The 23,911-nt window shown below is 38.4% G+C and overlaps 1 protein-coding gene across 4 annotated transcripts in view; it reads right to left on the bottom strand.

Annotated features, from left to right (window-relative positions):
* LOC127570438 (DNA-binding protein SATB1-like) overlaps nucleotides 1–23,911 on the bottom strand; it is a 110,366-nt gene that overhangs the window by 43,522 nt on the left and 42,933 nt on the right. For all 4 annotated transcript variants that reach the window (XM_052016022.1, XM_052016023.1, XM_052016019.1 and 1 more), the window contains 2 exons: nucleotides 21,874–22,083; nucleotides 19,456–19,611 (listed from right to left, as the gene is read on the bottom strand). In XM_052016022.1, the coding sequence (XP_051871982.1) occupies nucleotides 19,456–19,611; nucleotides 21,874–22,083 (366 nt within the window). The remainder of the gene's footprint in view (nucleotides 1–19,455; nucleotides 19,612–21,873; nucleotides 22,084–23,911) is intronic.

Raw genomic sequence — 23,911 nt, 5'->3', positions numbered from 1 at the left:
CTTATATTCTCAAAGCTAGCACTTTGATGAAATAATATTTATTGAGAAATGTTTTTCTCCAGTATAAATTTATCGTGCACCTAGGGGATACAACTAGACCTGAAAAGACAAGATCACTCATACTACTGAATATGTGGTTCTATTGCTTTGTGTTCAGGGGTATGTATGGGAGTATAAATTTAGCAGGTTTTGGAGAGGCATGCCAGTGCACCCTTAACATTATGCTATGAACAAATGAATAGCCCTCATGACTCTTTTGACGATTACTGGTAAAGGTACTGGTAAAGGTCCCCACCTGAACACAAGCCATTTGGCACCTTGTTAGCAAAAGAATGGAGTGCCTCGGTTTTGACCCAGCCCACTGTCCAACTCAATGGCCAATCACGTAGACCTGATCCTCCTCATCCGATAGGCCACCAGTGAGGCACAGCAGGCTTCACTGTGAGTTGGCTTCAGGTGTCAAATCCTGAGGTCCAGCCCCTGGAATTTCTTAGCAACCCTTCGCAGCCTGTCAGCTGAGAAAGTTTTTTTAAAAATAGACTTTAGTTGTTTCTGATAGTCAGAGACATTTAAAAACTATTCAAATAGATAAAGTGAACTTTAAAAAATTAGAAATTATTTAAAATATTTATTTTAAAAAGTATATTAAAAGTATATTCTAAAAAGTATATACTTTATTAAATAAAGTATATTAAAACTCTAACAAACATTTCACAACATTAAAGTGAAGTAAAACAGACCTGTCTATACAATTTTTCCAAGGTCTGTGCCCTGTCCAAATAACAGATGACACTGTTCCAAGCCAGCCTCCCTGGAATACTGCTGAGAGCTGGATGAGAGGTGCATCTCAACCCCCCTCTTCAGCAAATCTCTGCTCTGCTTCTGGACTCACCATGGAGCCCAGTGGCTAAAGAGCATCTATCCTCTGGTCACCTTGGACTTCTGTTTTGAACCACAAACAAGTGAAAGTCAAGGACTTGCTGAGGGGTAGACGACTGATAATTGAACTTTACTTTGGATCTGCTGGAGTGACTCAGCCCTTATATATTTTCACATTGGGAAAATCCTCTAAATTTTAGGAAATCCACTGCAGTTTTGAAATTTGAGATACAAAAAATTGAAAGGATTTTGCAACCAGATATTCACAAAATATCTCTAAAACAATCTCCAACACAATTTGAATTCATTTCACTCTGATCCATTCACCTGGATCAGAACATGCATAAATCTGACTTAACGTATACATCACCTTGGCCCTTTTCGTTCACATGCTCTAATGGATAAGGTTTGAAGCTGTGTCACATCCAAGACAATTGTAGAAATATGAAACTAAGTTGCCACTTGGATCCACCTCCCACCTTTTCAAAAAACATCCAAATCTATACTAGGATTTAACTAATTTTGTTCACAATATGCAATTTAGTACAGGACCACTGAATATAGTGAAGGCAAGGCAGACTGATTAAATAGAGGCAAATGTGTTCTAACTACTTAATCCTTTTCTACCTGAAAAAACAGCTCTGAATTCTCAGTGAAAGTGATGAAAAATCCTGTCCTTACCTCGACCATTTAAGGGGAGGCACCAACTGAATTTGAATAACCCAAATTCAATAGCCAAAAGCTATTTTAGAAAAGGAGCAGTTGATTTTTATGTTATTAGTACACTTACTTAGCACACAGGACGATTCCCAGGAACAAGTGCTAGAATAGAATCAGCATGAAAAAGGTCACTGTACATGTGGAGATGTGTTACTGCAGCTCTACTGCACTGGGAATCTGGCAGGAACCCCTGCTCTCCTGTTGCTGTGTGCTGTTCCACTGGGTGCCAGGAACCTGTCATGCATCCAGTAATGAATCGCCCATGGCTCCAAATGGAAAGTCTACCTGCGTGGGCTGGTGTTGGGTGGGGCAGGGGATGCTGCCACCACTTGGTGCTGAGATGTGGCCTCGGGGTAGCACTGCTGGCCAGCACAGCTTCCACTAGCCCAGAGATTTTTCTGTGGTACGAAACTGAATGGTCAGGGACCACCACAGAGCTTGTTACCATTGAAAAATCTCTGGGCTGGGGACGACAAGTGAGATAGCAGTTTCCTATGCATCCAACAGGAGGTGTTGAGGGAGACTGTAGGATCCGGGCTCTCTGTCAACATGTGGGGGAGGTGCTGTCGGCCTCGGGAATGGTCCATACCATGCTGGCCAGGGTGCAACTATTAGCCCCATATTTCAATAATGAACAGCTGCACAGCTCACCCTGCCCTGCTAATCACCAGCCCTCATAGGCAGCCACTCCACACCAAACCACTGAGTGATTCATCGTTGTGGTCGTGTCAGCAGAACACCAGGTTTTGCTCCAGCTTAGCAGCAGGGAGTGCAGGGACTCCTGTAAGGTTTGTGGCACGGCATCATACAGCTCAAGTGCATCTTTATAAAGTACAGGGGTGTACGTACCCAAGAGCATTGGCACTGGAAGACCAAGAGCTCTATAACAAAACAGTGATCTGTGGGGTAGTGCCAAGAGTGGCACCAGTGTACTGGGAAATAGAACATCCTCAATTTTCTGCTGCTAGACCAAGTATGATACAAACAGATGCAGAGCAAGGACACCTTTTTCTTCAGGCTCTTCCCAAGAAGGAACTTGAACCGTATGCTATTAAAATCAAACTGGTGATTTGTGGGCATTATCTTTATATCCATGGTGTTCTTTTAAAACCAGAGGGAAATGTGGCCCTTAATTATGTACAAAACAATTCTGCAGACATGTAACTGGGACTTTGAAAAGATCTTTGAAACCTTATGCTATTTATCTCAATATTTTATATTATTATATATTATATAGCTTTTGATTGATAATCCAAAATACAGAACTCGCTTATAGCTTTATCACTAATTTTTTCTTGGCTTTATTCTAACTTGGATCATGATCCAGGAGCAGGTTTTCTGACTTAAATACTGGGAACTCCAGCAAATTTGCACTCCACTATTGGATTCGATATAACATCCAGTGGTGGAGCACAGTGAAAGATTTGCTGGCAGGAATCTGTCAACAAGTTTGATACCACCACATCCTGATAGGCATGTGTCTGTCTTGAACACATAAGAATGCCTACAGCTTGTCATGGGGCTGGGTATATGTGTTTGATGTTTATTGTGGATAAAAAATGGTGGAGAATGTTTCACTTCTCTACACAGACATAATTATTTCATTAAATACAGACATACTATCTAGTTACATTCATCAATGCATTCAAAAAGTGAAATGTAAGGATATTCTTCACTCAAAGGCATTTTAGAATTTTGAAATGCTTTGTATTTTTAGTTCAACAGTTCCTTCACATTTGACAACTGGTCTGGAAAATTAAAGGAGCATATTGAGAAACAATTTTAATCCAATGCTCATTGATGGTAGGTCCAATACACTGATCCAATCAATTTGCATTAACTTAATATTGTATGACATTGAGTAATTGCCATCTATTTGGAAATGTTTCAAACTCACAATCAAACAGAACCTTATGAGTTAAATGTTACTCTTATTCTTCCACAACATTCGTATATATGTTACAATGATTAGTTTATCAATTTTACTTCGGTTGGTATAGAAATTGAAGGGCAATTTTTTTTTCGTTATATACCATGATACTGGATATAAAACAGTACACAGTTGAAGGGAATTTTGTGCTAAGTACAATGATTCTCTTTAAAGGAAACTGGTTTTGAGAAGTTCAATTAAAAATCCGTTGGAACATTGCATACAAAGATATAAAAAAGGACTTCAAAAATATAAAGCGATCCTTTCTTTAGTAAACGCAATGAAACATTCACATTTCAATGTGAATAATATCTAAATGCAAAACTTCCAAACATTTGGGCAAACTGAAAGCAGCTATTCTACGTGTTTGATTTTATTTAAAATGTTTCAGATTTCAAATCATTCAATGTCAAATATAATCCTGTCCTTGAGGAAGTTATTCATTGAGGCAGGGTTTGAACTTTTTTGACTTTTAGTACTTCTACCTGACTTTTTTGTGTCTCCTTATTTGATACACCTTCCAATACATGAGAAAATAAATACAATCCCACAAGGTCCACACAGTGCCGATCTATGCTGATGGCTTTGCAAAATTTGTTTTTATCATCACAGACATCAGTTGATAAAATTCAAAACTAATTAGGAAAAATTGCAAAATGCTGTTATATTTGGCTTTCCAGTACTCAAAGTTTTTAAGATTCCTTTTTATATTTATATTGCTCTTTACTAATTATCTCTAAAAATGTACTATATTTTGAAACTGTTCATCACATTTGATTTCAAATTATTTTACAGATGTCTCATATCTGTATTGCTCTCATATTGTTTTCAGTCTATGCAGGCATTATAATAAAGTGAAGTTTGCTTGTTGACAGCTACCCAGGACAGCACAAATACAAGCTAGTGTTGCTATGGCACAGAAACAGCTTTATATTGATACTAAACTTGTGCTGCAAATGCACTTGGTCGTGCTGGAGCTGGACATCTTGGGGTGTGTCTCATTGAAAGGACTAGTACATACATATTTAGGTTTGAAAAAATTTGCCCATAAAATTACAAAACGATAAAACAGCATGACAAGGGCAACATGCAGCTGGATGTTTCCTGAACAACAGGTCACTGTTTTTCCTTTTACAATCAGATATAGGATAGAAAAAATAAACAGAGAAATGAGGGAGTGGTTGATGCAAGTACCCTAACAACATTTCAGAAGTATTTAGATAAGCATTTGAAATCCCATGACATTGAAGGCTATAAGAGAAGTATTAAAAAAGGAAAACAAAACATTTGATATTTTCTTAATATCTTCTTAATCAATTCACCATGGAATGGAATGTGACTCCTCTTTTCACTTTCTAGGTAAGATTATTGGACAAAACAACATAAGAAATAGAAACTGGAGTTGGCCACTTGGCCCCTCAAGGAGCTCCAACATTCAAAAAAATCATGCCTATCTTACTCCTCAAACACCAATTTTCCAGCCCAATGCACATATCCCTTGATTGAATATCCAGAAATCCACTGATCTCTGTTTTAAATGCAATCATTGATTGAGGCTCAAGAGCTCTCTGTGGTAGAGAAATCCAAAGATTCACCACCTCTGGTTGAGAAAAATTCTCCTTATTTCAGTTCTAAATAAGACCCTACCCCTTATTCTCAGAATGTGACCCCTGATTTTAGGTTTCTTAGTCAGGGGTCACATTCTTTTAAACCCTAGAGAATAGAGGCCTAGCCCACTCAATCTCTGCTCTGATGGTAGATGCACTATCCCAGGAACCAGTTTGGTGAATCGCTGTGAACTCTCTCAATACCAAAATATATTCTCTTTTAGATACGGAAACCAAAACTGTATCCTCTATCTGTGGCCTCACCAAAACCATATATAATTGTAGTGAGGTATGTTTATTTTTGTACTCAAATTAACTTGTAATGAGGATGAACATACCATGTTATGTCTTAATTGCCTGCTGCACCTGCACGTTTGTTTTCAGTGAGTTCCGTTCAAGGACATCCAAGTCCCTTTAATCATCAATACTTTCCAATCTCTCACCATTTTAAAAAATACTCAATATTTCTGTTTTTCTGCTTAAGTGGATAATCCCACATTCTTTTATATTGTACTCCATCTGCTATATGTTTGCCCAATCACTCAGCTTGTCTATGTCCTCTTGATGCCTCTTTATATTCTTATCAGTATTCACATTCCCGCTTAGTTTCATGTTATCTGCAAATTTAGGAATATTACAATCTGTTCCCTCAGTCAAACTGCTGATATAAATTGTGAATAGTTGGGGCCCATGCACCGATTTCTGTGCTACCCCACTAGTCACAGCCTGCCAACCTAAGAACCTATTTATGCGTAGTCTGTGTACTCTTACCTATTAACTAGTTGTCAATTCATGTAGTACATCACTTCTGATTTCATGTGTTCTAACCTTGTTCACCAACCTCCAAGCCTTATCAAAAACTTTCTGAAAATCCAAATATACCACATCCATTGGTTCCCCCTCATATTCAAAGAACTCCAACAGATTAGTCAAATGTGATCAATATTGACTCCGCCCAACTACATTAATATTTTCAAAGTGTATTGAAATCACATTCTTTATTATAGAGACACAAGAAATTCTGCAGATGCTGGAATCTGGAGCAATACACAAAAAGTGCTGGAGGAACTCAGCAGGTCAAGCAGCATCCATGGAGGGAAATAAACAGTTGACGTTTTGGGCCAAGATGCTTCATTAGGACTGGAAAGGAAGAGGGCAGAAGCCAGAATAAGAAGGTGGGGGGGAGGTGGAGGGGGAGGAGCACACGCAGGCAGGTGATAGGCGAGTCCAGGTGAGAGGGGGAAGTCGGAGGGTGGGGGAGGGGGAGAAGATGCAAGAAGCTGAGAGGTGATGGGTAGAAGAGGCAAAGGGCTGAAGAAGAAGGAATCTGGTAGGAGAGGGCAGTGACCATGGAATAAAGGATGGAGGAGGGGAGGAGAGGAGATGGGCAGGTCATCAAGGTGGGGGAAAGGAGCCACAGGAATAAGGGGAGACAAGGGAGTGGGTAGGAAGGAGAAGAAGGGGTGGGGTTACTGGAAGTTAGAGACATCGATGTTAAGGCCATCAGGTTAGAGACTCCCAAGGCGGAATATGAGGTGTTGTTCCTCCAACTTTATTTATAGAGTTCATCCTTTACTATTCTACTGATGTCTGGCTGAAAGATCAGCAGTTCCCTGTTTTCTCTCTCCCTCCTTTCTTAAATAGTGGGGTCTCATCTGCTACCCTCCAATCTACAGGAACCATTTCAGAATCTATAGAACCTTGGAAGTTGATAACCAGCATTCACTATCTCTATAGCTACGTCTTTTAAAACTCTGGGACAGAGACCAGTAAGTAATTGGAGATTATGTCCTTAGGCTCATTAACTTCTCTAGAAGCATTTTTTTTACTCATACTCATTTTGTTTATTTGCCCATTTGCTCTGGACCTTAGTTTCTCCAGTATTACTGGAAGTTTTTTTGTGTCTCTTTCCATTGCAAGGATCTGGACCAGCTGCAATTTGGCTACTGCCACAACAAGTCTATAGCAGACGCAATCTCACTGGCTTTCCAGCAGCCTGATGTTCAACACCATCACCCCCTCAGTACTAATCACCAAGCTTCAAAATCTGGGCCTCTGTACCTTCCTCTGCAACTGGATCTGTGACTTCCATATCTGGAGACCACACTCAGTGCAGGTTGTTAAGAACATCTCCTCCTCGCTGACAATCAACACAGGCACATCTCAAGGATGCATGCTTACCCACTGCTCTACTCTCTCTGCACTCATGACTGTGTGGCTAAGCACAGCTCAAACGCCATCTATAAATTCGCCAATGACACTGCTATTGTTGGTAGAGTCTCAGATGGCAACGAAGAGGCGTACAGGAGTGAAATAGATCGGCTGGTTGAGTGGTGTTGCAACAACAACCTCGCATTCGACGTCAGTAAGACTAAGGAATTGACTGTGGACTCCACGAAGGGGAAGTCAGGAGAATACATACCAGTCCTTATTGAGGGGTCAGCAGTGGAAAGGGTGAGCAACTTCAAGTTCCTGGGCGTCAACATCTCAGAGGATCTATCTTGGGCCCAACACATTGATGCAATCACGAAGAAGGCACGCCAGCGGCTCTACTTGGTTAGTAGTTTGAGAAGATTTGGTATGTTGCCAAAGACTTTTACAAATTTCTACAGGAGCCTGCAGACCTACACTCAAAGATTCAGAAATAGCTTCTTCCCCTCGCCCATTAGATTTCTGATTGGTCTATGAACCCATGAACACTACCTCATTATTCCTTTTTTTGCACTATTTATTTATTTTTGTAATCTTATGTCTTTGCACTGTACTGCTGCTGCAAAACAACAAATTTCACGTCATATAAGCCAGTGATAATAAATCTGATTCTGAGTTCTGATAACAACAGACACAAAATACCTGCCATTTCTTACTTCCCCTTATAAATTCTCCCATTTGTCCTTACTGGTCCTTTCCCTTTCCATACCTATAGAAAATCTTATGATCTTTTTATGTTTCTTGCTAGAAATACTACTGCACAGTGCATGGCTTTTTGTGCATTATTCAACAGGATTGACATGTAATATTGACTGTTCAAGGTGAAAGTCCCCTTTGTGGTGGGAAATTCTATTGCATTCTTCTATGCATGGGATGCACTTATGCTTGGAGACAGTAAAATCAGTCAAGATGCAATGTATGTTTTGCATTGCTGCTGCACATGCACAATGCACAATGCACAATGCACATTCCTGATGGCCTCAAATGCAGGAGCAAGTTATAATGATTGAAGACAGCCTACCTGAATGTAAGGAAAGGTTCCATCCTTCCCTGAACCACTCTCATGAGTCAGTCACAGAGGGTGAATACTGAGTATTTCTTTATTGTTGCTGGTATGGCCACTTTATTTCTTTGGGGAGAGTGGTGAGGGATCTGTTGACTCATACTGTATCCTTATCCTGGGTAACCAACTCCGAAAGCACAATGTGCCATCATCTATTGGAAGGGAGCAGTGCACCCTCCCATCTCTGATCTTCTTCTCACAGTAAAAGCTGCATCAAACTATCCCAACGATTTCTAGAGATAATACCCATTGAGAACTGTCACTTTAAGAGATCCAGCCATGACAAAATATCAAGCTTTTACGTTTTCACAGGTCACCATACTTAACATGCTCAGCTACTTTCTTGGCTTATTGCCTGTGCCACTGCAATGTTATTATTTGTAGCGGTTAGTGTAACGCTACTACAGTGCCAGAGACCAGGGTTCAATTCCAGCCATGGTCTGTAAGGAGTTTGTACATTCTCCCCATGACTGCGTGGGTTTCCTCCAGGTGCTCTGGTTTCCTCCCACATTTTATGCAAAAGATGCATTCCACTGTGTGTTTTGATATACATGTGACTAATAAAGATGTCTTGTCTTGGAAATACCACCTGTGTGGATTCAAGAACATAAGAATTTCTGGGCCATTGTGCTGTTAAAAGAAAGTTTTTATTCGGTCAATTAATGTGCAATTGATGGACAATTAATATGCAAATCCATCAAATTTATGAAAATCATGGAGAGGCTAAGTGTTTGATATAGTCTTCACATGAAGTGAGCAGTAGAGAATCAAAAGTTGATCAGCAATTGTGGTCACAATTCATGGGGTACTTCTTTATCCCTACATCACTGTCAATGTGCATAATAACAAGGGTGTGCACTGCTCAGCTACTTTTTCTCAGAAATATCTGCGTCTAGCTCACTGTGAACAATGTCTTGCATTTCTGAAGTGCCTGTAACGCAGAAAACATTCCAAGGGACTTTTCATAAAGAAAGGAAGCAACATAAAAGAGTAGATGCTGGGCCATGGAGGGACATAATGGATTGGTAATGGAAAGCTTGATATAAAAGATGTGATTTGGAAAGATTTTTGATAAAGTGTAAGGTTTAGAAGGGAGGCCCAGAAAATGGAACTGAGGTGCTTGACAGCTGTGTTGCCAATTTTTAAATAATGGGAGAGTGATGAAATGTGGTAAAAGCCAGAATCAGAGGAATAGAAGCTACAACAGAGGATATAAGACTCGAGATGGCAGAAATAGGACTGCAAATTTCCTCCTCTTTGAAGGGATCCAAGTATCTGGACACAAGTATTCTGTGACAGGAAGCCTGTGAGGTTCCTGAGGAGTGGAGCGATAGGTAAGCAAGACTTAATGCAGGGAAGCATTTGGACAGCCAAATGTAGATGTATCTCCAGTGATTCTTCTAATTTCCTGCCATGGTTGTACCAAGAGACTGAGAAACTAAATATTTATCGTGAATTTAGTTTGATTACACAATAACAATCATTTGTAGAATCCAAACCAAAAGGTGGAAGTAGTGTATGCAAATGTGCACATTTCTGTTGAGAATTATTACATAGGAAATCAGCAGGTTAAACCACAAAGTCAACTTCTCACCAGAGATATTTTTTCAGTCCAAATCGTCAAAAGGAAGAGGTAGGAAACAGTGCTTCAGGTATTCAAAGGGTTAACTGAGATCATTAGCTTTTGTTCTCACTATCCAAGAATTTTGCAAGATTAATTTATCAAAAACAAGCAAGGGTGAAGAAAACGGTAGCATAGAAAGCAAAAGTAATAAAAGTTACAAAAACTCAGGAAACACATAATTATTTGGAACATGTGGTTTGCATTTCTGAAAAATGTACAAGCTGTTTGTGGTTAAACTGTCTAATCGGCTGTTATCAACCCTACTCTGCTTTCTAGATCATAATTTACTGGATATTTTAGCTACTGTGGCACATTAACTACAGAGGAAAGGGAAAGCTTATCTTTAGGAATAATATTTCCAGTGCTGCTGTACTCACAGTACATCTGGTTCTTCTGTTAGCGGCAGTTAAATTGAAATATTTCACAGCATGTGTCAGAAACATGCATAATGGTAATAATGACAGATCTGATTAAACCCGAGTGCCACCAGCTCCCTGGTTGACTTGGGTTGTGCAGGTGTGACCTTCTGAGTCTGTGTGTGTAAATAAAATTAATTACAAGAAGGGGCTATGACTCTGTGACATCACAAAGCAGAGGAACTCCCAAGAGGGAAACCTAATGGAATATTTTCCCTCAGACTAATAATATAGTTCATATTGACTTGTGGTAATTAGTGGATCATTAAAGCAGTTTTCCCGAAGTATTTGGCTGACTGATCAGATTAGTGAAAATGTTCTTCAGAACAAGCCCCTGTGTGGTCTGCTGGAGGAAAAAAAATATGCAACACAGCTTTTGCAAAGATGAAGATAAGCCACTGGTTCATCACACTCTAGTGAGCATGCTCAAGCCTGTAATTTTAACATGCCAGGCCTGCACAGGACTTGTCACAGATGGCAGGCTTGACAGTTCCTGTCTGTGGCGTTGATACACAACAGTTCAGCACAGGATCAGTGATATTCTGTCTCATTAGACCCATGCTAATTATCACAGCTAGTTTCAGGGGAAACCATGTGTTGAAATGGTCAATTTAAAGGAGTTTTTGCATCAACAAACCGATAATAAGGATTAGACACCTTATTATACAGCAACATGCTGCCTAAAAACTAATTTATTTTGTCAGAAGCATAGTTGTTACATTAGATAATATTCAATGGAATACATATTTTGGAAAAAGCTTAAAATATGAAACTACTTTCAGCCAATATTATCTGTTTTACCAACTGTTCAGGCTGCTCACTACTTTTATCCATCTCTATGCATGGAAGAGTTCAATATGATTCAGTTCAATCTGTACATTTCCCCATGAGTGTAACGCAAGATTTCTTTGCTACTGAAACAGGGAGATGCACTTACATCACGGGAGACTGCCATGCCAAGCTCTTCTCTCTACTTGATATAGCATAATGCTAATCTGAATCCCCTCACTGGTAACACAGCAGAGAATTGACTAAATTTTTCCAAACTATGCCAGTTGATTTTGAGAGAAAATCCCTCCTGGGATCAGAATTTATGCTACTCCTCTCTGGAGATCATAGACCTGCAGCATAAGCTACCAGGACGTCCACAAATCAAGAATATTTATGCAAAAAAAGACAACAATTCAGACCAGTTGGGGGACGGATGCACGATTCTCATATGTGGATGTCTGTATCTCATATCCAAAAAGAGCAATATCACTTCTTGATCCTGGAATAAAAGCTGTGGGTGTCAGCAGCATGCGGTTTATAAAAAGAAAAACTGTCTCACCCACACCATCAGAAATTTAAGTTATGAAAATCTGGAAGCTTCAGAAAGGAGAAAAATGGAGAATGTTGGTTTCTCTGGATCCATTGTAAATTTTGGCTGAGTAATTTTTGTTATTGCTATGACATCACATTTGTGAAGTCATTGTGAAATTTTTCCTGTAAATTAAATGTCAGACCACATAGCAACACATTGGCCTAGAAATTCATTAGGTCCTTAATAGGAACGCTGAAGTATCATTGCGCGGTTCACCCATGCTGATTCATGCTGCAGCAATAGGACTGCGGTTTTCAAATATGATTCTAGTGCAATAGCACAAGCGTATTCACAAAGCGTTGCTCACTAATAAAGAAAGCAATGTTCATGATCATCATTACCAACTCACTCTCACACAGTTGCTGGTACTTAGCTGCTCAGGTAAGCAGCAGTAGAGAGTAGAAACCAAGGTACCCCTAACTAAGTAGTTGAGCTGTAGTGTACAGACACTCTCCTCTGTTTGTGCACAGTCAGCAGACATTGTCTACTCATTCACGGAAGTCTTCAAGAAAATGGGCCTTATTGTCAATATCTGGAAGACAAATGTGCCCTATCAACCTGCTTTCATTGAGGCTCACGGTGAGACCCGTGGAAAACATGGATTATTTCCCAAATCTCAGGAGCCACCTCAGCGCTGCCTTGTCAATAAAGGTAGTTGATGATGAGATTCACCACTGCCAGCATTAAATCAGCATTGCCATTCTATTGCATTTGTATTTATCACCTCAGGCATTCCACACAGAAACCCCTCACCACCCCAATGCCAACACACAAATTCAGGAGGACAAGCAGCCAGAGGAAGACAGGAGATGGCTCAGACTAGGAATTTTTTAAGTTTCATTTAGAACAAATATTTTCATTTACATTTTGATGTTTAAACATTCAAGTGGGATGAATCTGATATTGGTTCCCAATGTAATGAGTGTGCAGACATGTGAGAGACAGACTTAATGCATTGTAAAATGTTGAAATGCTGTCCTTCATTGTAACTTAAAACATTCAATTAGTCTCAATACCTTGGAGGGAGAACAGTAATCGTTTAGATACAAGTGCGAAGGCACTTCCCATTAATCAACAAAAAGTGTACATTCTCATCTTTGAAGGCCATCTACAGAGAGTGCCTATTGATAGGGATATTCACTATTGTCTTGTCTTTATAATCATTCACACTTGAGTCAAAAGCATAAATGAAGGCTGAATGTTAATTCTGAGTTGCCCATTGACCACAGACAATGAAGATGTAAAAATTGCTAAGAAGGGTGTTCCCTAATTGGTGGCCCAATTACTTTCATTCTAACAGTGTTCAGTAAAAGAGACAGGAGGCAGAAACCAAGAAAGAAAGGGACAGTTCTTATCACATCAAGTTCTATCCAACAGGACAGTGATGCCCCTAAAATAGGGTGGGCAAGATGGACTGATGAAGGTGGGGTCATGTGAGCTCCCTGGATACCTATACTGGCAATGAGAAAGTTTCACACATGGTCATCAGTACTTGTGGAAGTCCTTACAATTCACAAAGAGTTTCAAGTTCTAAAAGGAAGCTCGTAAAGTCAAATGAATGTAATGCAGCATGAGCTGAACCTTGGGAAATCTGCAATGCTGGCAACTCTGCACACCAACTCAGCCTCACATTCTCTACTGAATGAAAGTAAAGGACATTTCTTTGAGTGCAGAGCATCAGTGATGAATACTGTGGTGAAGAGCAAACTGTGAGATATAACATAGATCAATTGTGGAAGCTTTGCATGATGAAAAATGCCATTAGGTTCTTGCCTGACACCAAAACTCATCATTCATGCAAGCACAATTCCTAATGGGAAGAACCTGGTTGAATTTCCAGAAAAATATGAAATGACCCAGAACTTGCATTATCATATTTTATTCCAGAAATTACTAATTTTCACCCAAAAAATATTGCCATGTGTTGGTCAGTATTTTTTAATCTGAAGCACCTACTTTCATTTCCCACGGTAGATGACTTAACACTTCACATGTCTAGCTGCAGAACCCTCATTAAAAATTGATGTTGAACTGGTGCTCAAATCAAACAAATGATTGAAGCAAAATTCTGTATATAGTAATATATCAGTTTCCTCTATTTTCATTCGATTTCCCTTAGTTATCCTGTTGTACTGTGACATATAGATGAAGGCATTTTAATTATTGCACCACTAATCATCTGTTTATCTTTCCACTTCTGTGTCCCCCCATTTTGCCAAATACATATGAGTAACAGTCTTCAGCTAACAAAATCTTCTGGCTATATTAATTCAAAGGTCCCACGGTTGAAGTTACATCATTTGGTAAGCAAGTTCAACCTCTCCAAGTGAGACTGTTTGAGAAGCTGTGGGTAAGCAGGACCATCATGACTGACCAATGTCACTGGTTACAAGACAGTCTACAGCTATAATCTAACATTGCAATGATGCTGCCAGGAGCAGTGAACGCAACTGTAATCCTTAATTTTTCACAACAGATTCCTCCCAGTATCCCATAGTGCTATACAAGATGCACTAGGTAGCTGCTGTGTGGCGGAAGTGAAAGGAATCTTTATTTGGAAATTTGCATCTAAATTAAACTTTGCAAAGGAGCAACTGGAGTAGAACAATGTCTGTGCATTTCTCAGGCACAGGAAGTGATTATGTGTATTCACACAGCCATTTGAACCCTATCCATATTCCGCTGGTTTATATAAATACAAAAGGTTCCAACATTCTTCAATGTTACTTCAGGCTATAAGGATTAGAAGTAGAATGGAAGGATGACTCTCTGATGATAAGATATACTCTGCAATGATAGTTTATGCCCTTGATAAGGAACCTACATATTGCATTAGAGACTCATTCTATGAGGGCTAAAGAACAGTATGCACCCTAAGTGAACAGCAATTTGTCTTCATTGGGTGCTTCAATTGGTCCCTAATTGAGAGAAGGGATGGAAATTACAGCATGCTCTGAAATATTTTGAAGAATTGTCCAGGTCTGGTTCATGCTGCAAGTTACCAAGGTAAACTTCATTTACTGCACCACCCTGTGGCAAGAAGACAAGGTTGAGGAGGAAGATAAATATGTACAAACTCCAGATGAAGATATAGTCCACCAAAAGTTCTTTGTTACACCCTGATCTAAGAATATTTCATGGTTGAATTGCCAGTGTCTAATGAAATGATCTTCAATTTATGGATGACATCCCTAGCATAATAGTCAGAAAAAAATTCCATGCTTTATAAAATTACTATATCTTCAAACACATCCTTAAATTTGAGACCCAAGTTTTCAGCTAAACACAATTCTGTTTTTAGCCAGTAACTAATAAAACAATCTGAAAATTGCTTGATGTACTTTCGCCTTACGGTTAAGCAAAACTCAAGAAAAAATAGCTTCAACAGTCTCCTCCTTGTGGAGTTATCACTTTATAAATACTAATCACTTCTAAAATTGCACAAAGCACTTCTTTTTATCTGGACAAGGCAGTACAAAAGTATAGTGCTTGGTGCAAGCATGTATGAAAAATCTTTTGAACAGCCTTCTCAAAGCAAAACACACCCTTAATTCTTCTGATGCGCAGTTTCATAATCATATTACGAATCCCCCTTTTCTGCTAAACTTTCAGCACCAAATGTAATGGTCTGGGAATCTGTACATGTGGTGCTTTTTTTCAGTGCTATGCAGATGAAAACCAGTTATTTCTGGAGTGGATCACAACTGCGATAATTTCTGTGTCATATCTAGGTCAAACTATTATCATATTTCTTATTTATTTATGATGAGAAAAAGGCATCAGAAAAAAAAACCTGCATTCAAATAGCACTTTACCATGTCCTTGGGATGTTCTAAAGCACTTTACAACCCAATCAGTTACTTTTAAGCACCATCACTGAAGTAATGCAGGAAATATCAGCTGCCAATTTGAAAGATCCGAGAAACATCAAATGAAACGACTGGCCTGCTAAACTATTTTTGGTGTCCTTGGGTCAAGGAGGTATATTGTTTAGAACATTTCAGAATTTGGGAAAGGAGCACCAAAAAACTGATTAGAAAAGGGAAAGTAGAATACAAGATTAATCTTGTGAGAAATATGAAACCAGCCAGTAAAAGCCTCTTCAGATGTGTAGAAAGGAAAAGATTAGTAAAAGTTAATGTGAGTCCCTTACAGTCTGAGACGGGATAAATTATATTGGGAAAAAAGGGAAATGGCAGAGAAATCATACAACAATTTTGAGTCTGTCTTCACAGAAGAAGCCACAGGAAAGACTGGAAAGCAACAAGTCCAGAGTGAATGAGGAACTAAAAGAAATTAAATTCAGTTAAAAAGAAATAATGGGACAGAAAACAGATAAATCCTCACTGCATCAAAAAGTTTTGGATGCACATTTCCTCACTCTTCAAAATTCCATAGATTCTTGAACACTTCCCATAGATTAGGTATAAAATGTAACCTCAATACTTAAGTAAAAAGGGAGAGAGAAAACAGGGCACACTTGCCTTCATGGGTTGGCGTATTGAGTACAAGAGTTGGGATGTTATGTTATAGCTGTACAAGACGTTGGTGAGACCGCATCTGGAATACTGTGTGCAGTAGTGGTTGTGATACGACAGGAAGGATGTGATTAAGCTAGAAAGGGTGCAGAAAAGATCCACCAAGGTGTTGCTGGGACTGGAGGGCTTGACTTATAAAAAGAGACTGGATAGGCTGGGACTATCCCTGGAGCCAAGAAGTTCGAGAGGTGACCTTATAGAGGTTTATAAAATCATGAGGGGGCATAGATAAGGTGGATGGTCTTTTTCCCATGTTCAGGGAGTCTAAACCTTGAGGACATAGACTTAAAGTGAGAGGGGAAAGATTTAAAGGGGACCCGAAAGGAACGTTTTTCACACAGAATGTGGTGGGTATATAGAATGAGCTGCCAGAGGAAGTGGTAGAGGCAGGTACAATTACAACGCTTAAAAGACAATTGGACAGGTTTGTGGATAAGAAAGGTTCAGAGGGATATGGGCCAAATGCAGGCACAAAGACATCTTGGTTGGCATGAAAGAATTGGGCCAAAGAGCCTATTTCTGTGCTATATGATTCTATGAGACTAGTTAGTCTGGCTCTCACAAATGAAGAAGTCCTGTAATCTGTTGTTAAGAGAATGAGGGGATCTCATTGAAAATTCTGACAGGGTGAGACAGATTGGATGCTGGAAGGATGTTCTGCCTGGCTGGGGTGTCTAGAATAAAGGGGTCACAATCGCAGGATGTCCTGAATACATTCAGGACTAAGATGAGGAGCGATTTCTGCACTCCAAGTGTGGTGAACCTGTGGAATTTTCTATCAGAGAAGACTGTTGAATGTATTTATGGAGGTAAGTAAATATACAGCCACAAAAGATATCAAGGAGTGTATTATTAAGAGAGGATCAGCCATGACTGCATTGAATGGAGGAAGAGGCTCAAAGGACTGAATGGTCTATTCCTGTTTTTATTGCCTATGTTTCTATATTTAAATGGTAAAAGACAGCTGTAAAACAAAAATGGGACTGTGTAGAGTAACATGGAATTATAAAAGGGAAATCATACTTGACAAATCTATTCTGAGATCTTTGGAGTTATAACCAGCAGAATAGATAAGGGGGAACCAATGGACTTTTGGACCATTGTTTGGATTTTCAAAAGACTTGCAATAAGTTAATACAGGAGGCTACTAAATAAAATTAGAACATATTGGATTGGGGTTAAATACTGGTGCAACTGAGGATTGTTCCAGGCAGAAAACAGAGTGGGAATAAACAATTTATTTTTGGGTCAGGAGCTGTGCACAGTGGGAATGCCATGGAGATCGATGCTAGGGACCCAGCTGTTCAAAATCTATATCAATGATTTGGATGAAGGGGCCAACTGTAATATATCCAAGTTTGTTGATGACAGAAAGCTGGGCAACAACGCGAGTTGTGAGGAGGATGGAGAGAAGCTTCAGGGGAATACACACAGGTTACATGAATGGGGAAGGACACTGAATATTGCATATAAAGTGGAAAAAAATAGGAGATCATCCACTTTAGCAGAAAAGAAAAAAAAGAATGCTTCTCAAATGGCGAGATTGAAAGGTATTGGTGTTCAGTGGGATCTGGCTTTCCTTGTATAGGAATCACTGAAACTTAAGGTGTAGGAACAGCACACAGTTAGAAAGGCAAATGGTAAGTTGAGCTTTACCGCAAGGGATTCTGAGGTCAAGAGGTCTGACTGAAATTATATAGATACCTGATGAGACAGGATGTGACTGGAACATTGTGTATAGGTCTGGTTTTCTTAACTAAGAAAGGAAAAACTTGCCATAGAGGGAGTGCAACGTATGTTAATCAGGTTGATTCTTGGGATGGAGATGTTCTTTGGAGGAAAGATTAAGCAGACTGGGCCTAAGCTCTCGTGAGTATAGAAGAATATACTGTACACATTTTAAAAATTATACTAATTGTTCAAGGAACTTGACAGGTTGGATGCAGGGATGTTGATTCCCTTGGTTGGGGTATCTAGAACCAGGGGCTACAGAGTTAAGATTCAGGCCTGAGATGTGATGAAATCTCTTCACACAGAAGGTAAGTGCATCTTTGCAATTCTCAACCCAAGAGGGCTGAGGAAGCTCAATCACTGAGTGTATTCAAGTCAGAGATAAACAGATTTTTAGATATGGGGATGGTACAGTAAAGAGGCACTGGGGTCAGCCATGATCTCATTGACTGACAGAGCAAGTATGAGGGGCTGAATGACCCACTCCTGGCACATACTGTTCAAGACAACTTCCAACTCCCTCAATTTTAACATCTAATTAATAAGCAAGAAGCTCTGAGAATAAAAATCACCGAGAAGATAGGAGGTTAGCACAGCAGCAAAATGAGCTGAGGTGTCACTTTAATTTCAAATGCAAGTCCCTAAATGAAAGGTGAGAGTGCCACCAAATGATCCTCACAGGACACTTTTGTACCCTGAACACCAAAAGGTAAGAAAAAGAAAATATAAAGGCAAGAAGCAAGAGTTGCATCTGTTGTTCTTGAGCATTTCAAAATGTACCAAAATCTCACAACTCTGAATCCATAGGCGATGGTCACTTAAAGAAACTGACATCCCCAATGAGTTCCTGATGCCTACCTAAATGAATGGTCAGGTGGAAGTACTCCAAACAAAGACACACATTGACAAAATTCAACTGGTCTTATTGATATCAACTAATCACGAAGGCATTTAACAAAACCATGGAATAAAACTATTCAATGTTCTCAGAGGAAAGTGTGAATGTAAGTTCACTTCCATTATGACAGGAATCAGGACATGCAAAACAATTAAATATCTGTACTCTAACATTGTAAATTATAATTTCTATGTTTAAAGTTGTAAAAGAATCACCAGTAACAATATAAAAAGAATAAAAATGAAACTAAACCAAAGTTGACTTCGACGAACTACTGTGATCCATAAATGGAACAGAACTGATTGGCATAATTAATTTCCAAATCCTTTACACCAAGCATTTTCTGCTGGGAAACAATTGCAGATTAAACAACTACATTTTGCAGGTTGCATATGTTGGTCAATTAGTCTGATCAACCTATAACCAATCAAAAATTCTCTGTATAATGCAAGCATTCTCCATATTTTTTCCTTACCTGGCTCTTTGTTGCTGCAACCTTAGCAAATAGTGCTTGGGACACTTTGGCCCTCTTCATTTCCTGCTGAATCTCATCGTAAATGGAAGCATTAATATTAAGTGCACAGCCTTCCGATTTACCATTCCACTCAGTTGTAATGGAGGATGTTTTGACCTAGATAAAGTTTTAATCTGAGTTAATAATGTACAATAGGAAAGGTTTAAATACAAATACAGATATTTTCCTGTGTTACTGGAGCTCTTTCATTAAGATAACTTTACAGATTTATAAGCTGAAACTCAGCATTAGCTCAGCTAGAATTCAGACTTCTGGAATTTTACAGATTCTTTAAAAAAAAATTCAGAACATAATATCAACTGCAGATGGACAATTCATGTCCATTGATTATGCCTTCTGTATGACACTGGTGTGAACCACCTGTGTCTTGGGCACTTAAACAGCTTTTCACCCAGCAGTTGTTACTGAAGGTCTCAACGTTTTGCTGCACAAGCCTTGGCATTATTATCACTGAAGTCTTAAAGTAACGCATTGTAAGGTAGCTCAAAGACAATGAATAATTTCTTCCAATGAATAATTATAAGATTAAGAAAAAGTAAAGGGTTATTAGAGTAAAAGTCTGCTCTTGATGAAATTGAGTGGATAGTTCTGCTGAAACCAATACATCAGGTGACATTTAAAAAAACATAGCTAGCCATTTTAACAGCGTTCATTCCCTCTTCTTTCCCTTTGCCCAAATTGTTGAACAATTCCCTAGGGACTTGAAGAAATTATCACATATACTGTGAGCAATGAAAAAATGTACAAGCTAATATAGCAACAGTAACCAATTACTTTTCTTATTATTAATTTTCTTCCCCTCTCCTCTTGTTCTCAAGATGATGAAATTCATGAGTTCTTACATTCTTAGCAAATTTGTTTGTCTGTACATTCATTACATTTTGACAATGAGCATTAGCAGATCCTCATCTAATCTCCGGTTGCCCATACTTCTAGCAGGAACCAGTGGGACAGGTTTCAGAAATAGGAACCCAATCTGATTTTACCCTCAGTTTGAAGTAATAAAATCAATACTACCACTCCTTCCACCAGCTCAGTTCATTAAGCATACATATATGATTAAATTTGAGATCAACTACATAAGCTCACGGAACCATTGAAGAAATAGTACTAGTTATGTTATCAAACTAGTAATGTCAGGAGAAAGAAATTTGACAAGGTTTAACTGAACATTCAAGAACCTCTACAAGGCTCACTTTATTATAATGCCTTTCAATCAGCCTCATTTATCAATCATTATATATCTCTAGGTTGTGGCTTTTTTTTATTTTCATATAGACAGTTGCTTTGATATAAATAAAAACGTCTGACATTAAAACTTTGGAACTACCTTCATAGTTATTTATAGCATGTATAAACTTTCTAATGTATGCAGAAATTACAAAGTGTATGTCAAAATAATAAAAACATACAAATTTTATATTTCTTTTATAGTAAAAATATGCTGGTTGAGATAATTATCAGTGCTGATAAAAAAAGTACCTTTCCTCTCTAGAAACCCAGAAACACACAGATAAGATGTAGTCTAAGCAGAAGCAGAGAAAATCATCTGCTCTTTCTCAGAATGGTCTGAAACCCAGTCAGAGCAATGCGACTTTTTCCCCATTTGTCTATGAATGAATCTATCACATTGACAGTTTGAACTTTTTGTTTATGGAAAGTTTCATTTCTACGACATGGCAGATGAGTTACCTATTTATTTTATCACACTGGCACATTGCAATTTTGATGGTGGTGCTATCTTGATGAAACTGTGGGTAGCTTGGTGCAAAGGATCAACGTTTATTAATATATAGGCTGAGATTATGCAAAATTTGCTTAGGGAGCTCATGGTCTGTAGATTAGGAAGCCATTTGTTTTCTGGATATTTAGTTCATAGTGGAAAATATGGGGTAAAATTTGCCCTTAATCACATTTGCTAAACATTACATTTGCATTGTACTTCACTTCCAAACTTCAGTTTCCATTTGACTTCAGTTTTTAGTGCATTAACCATGGGCACATTTCTATCCCTAAATGATCAGTTTCTAATTCTATTGTGTTGTAATAAAAAAAGCATATTTTTCAAAGACTTGTTTACAAAGCAGAAACTTGTGCACTGAGAGAATGGATTAGAGAATCAGGCATGGGGATTCACACATCAAGTTTCTGCCATTTCTAGTTTTATGGCCATTAAAAGTAATTATTGAAAAATATAACACTCTGAAAATAAAGCACGTTGTCTTCCATGCCTGATTTACTAATCATTTCTAAGACTCAACTTTGCAAGTGGAAGATCAGAAAATTCCACATGACGGGAAAACAAAAATGGTTAAACTTATGAAGGCCTTCCTTTAAATATCTCTATTTATCAGTTACCTGCTGGGTACGGTTAGGAGAACTTATCAAAGGTGCAGTTCCAATCCCTGAGGCTGCATTGAGGCTTCTCTCCCTTTCATCCTGGTAAATACGGTCCCTTTCTGCTTCAGGCAGGTTTAGAAAATTCTGCATTGCTCTCAGATTGACCAACAAAGACTGTGAAGCAGTCTTTGGGTCCTCTTCTTTTCTGAGTATTTCAGATAGTAGACCCTGCATAAAGGCAAAAAACAGAAACAACATTGTGGTATTTTTGTGAACTGAACTTGACCAGAGGCTGCTAATTATTCACTCATTGCATTGCTGGAGTTTCAGAGTCAACCTTCAATGACAGTAAGAATACATTAATGCTCAATTAGATACTTTGGAAGAAAGACTCAATTGTAATTCTAATTTTATAACTGTCTTCTCTAGCAGTACATTTCCATTCATGACACAACCAGAATATAGGAGATCACTACACAAAACTTAAACAAAGCACGCTGTGGTAAATCTACAATTGCACAATTGTTGCAAACTAAATACGAAGGATATTACAGCAATAGTAGATGAATGATTTTGCAGTCAACCCGTCACCAGGAGTTTTATAAATACAATACAGATCTTTCTTTATCCAAGCAGAACCCTCAAGTCATTTTTAATTAACACTGTATTTTCAATTTTCAAGCAGTAAAGATATTTACTATAGATGTGATCTATGTCAATATGAAAATATCTGACAAGAATTAAAATAACTGTTTATCAATATTTCAGAACTATAAGATGAAGCTTCACAGACCTGATGAGTATGGAGCACTCACAATGTAAATGTTAATGTGCATTTCATTGCCATCTGTTAACAGATGCTGTGCTTGCTGTAAGAATATCCAGGCAAAAAGGAAGAAACAACTTCTATTGGGTTATAGAAGCAAACATTTGTAAGCACCAGTTTTTGATGCTGCACAATTTTGTTTTTCAGGTGGATGTTATCACCAAGAGAAAAAGTCTGAAGCTTTTTCTTAGCAAACCATTATTTGCATCACTTATACTTCCATAAAGTTATCAACTTTTCTTATAGTGCAGGTACCCTATTGTTGCAAAAGTAATGCCAGGCTACTGTTTGAATACACTTCAGCAATTCCTAAGCAGATGCCAAATAAACCATAGAGCACTGAATCTGCAAAAAAAAAGATTTGTTCCCTATAGGCCTGACTGTGCATAAAATGGCTGACTACCTTTAATGTTCATTTTGGAACAGTCACTGTGCTTTCAACCACTTTATGGATGGTTGCAGCTGTATGTATAACTATTATCAGATTTACAATAACAGGAGAACAGTGAAGCACAGAACTTGAGTAATACCTCCAACTTATTAAAAATACAATTCATTCCCATTTGTTCTCTTGTCAATTTCATAAAATTGAAATAACCAGCAGTGATTCTTTGTGTACTCAAACTGATTTACAAATCAGACTCCCAGTATAGAGACTGCTGCAATCAAATTTAAATGAAAGAAAAATTACCATGATGAAACCAACTACGCAAATTCAAACATTGGATAATAGTTTTATTCCACTGTGGATTTAAACAGCTGCCCAGGCAAACAGATCCTCACACTTCACCCATGCTTGATAATCTTTCATACAAGGTTGTGCCAATCGATTTTTTAACAATTTGTAATCAATTAATCTATTTGTCATCAAGCCAACCATTCTGGGTATGACATAATGTGGTACTGTAAATTTTCTATTAGGTTGTTCAAACCCATTTCTAGAGACCACTTATCATTCTGTTGCCACTCCAAATCATTCTCAAACATGTTTTTCAACCTATAGATTACGAGTGTTAAAAGTAAAAGTGGAATAATTGGACAATGTAATCTCAGGTAGCTGGTCTTCAGTTCAACATAAAGTATCAAGAAATTGGTGTACAAAATATTGATCACATATTTAATTACAGTTATTATTCAAGTAATGTACTGCAGGACTTAATTAGCAAAATTATCCATTGATACACCCTTAATTTTCACATAGGCCAACCATATTCTTTCCATCCTGACCTA

Source organism: Pristis pectinata, chromosome 5 (assembly GCF_009764475.1).
Source record: "Pristis pectinata isolate sPriPec2 chromosome 5, sPriPec2.1.pri, whole genome shotgun sequence".
Classification (NCBI taxonomy): Eukaryota; Metazoa; Chordata; class Chondrichthyes; order Rhinopristiformes; family Pristidae; genus Pristis; species Pristis pectinata.
This window is presented reverse-complemented; position numbering and strand designations above follow the sequence as displayed.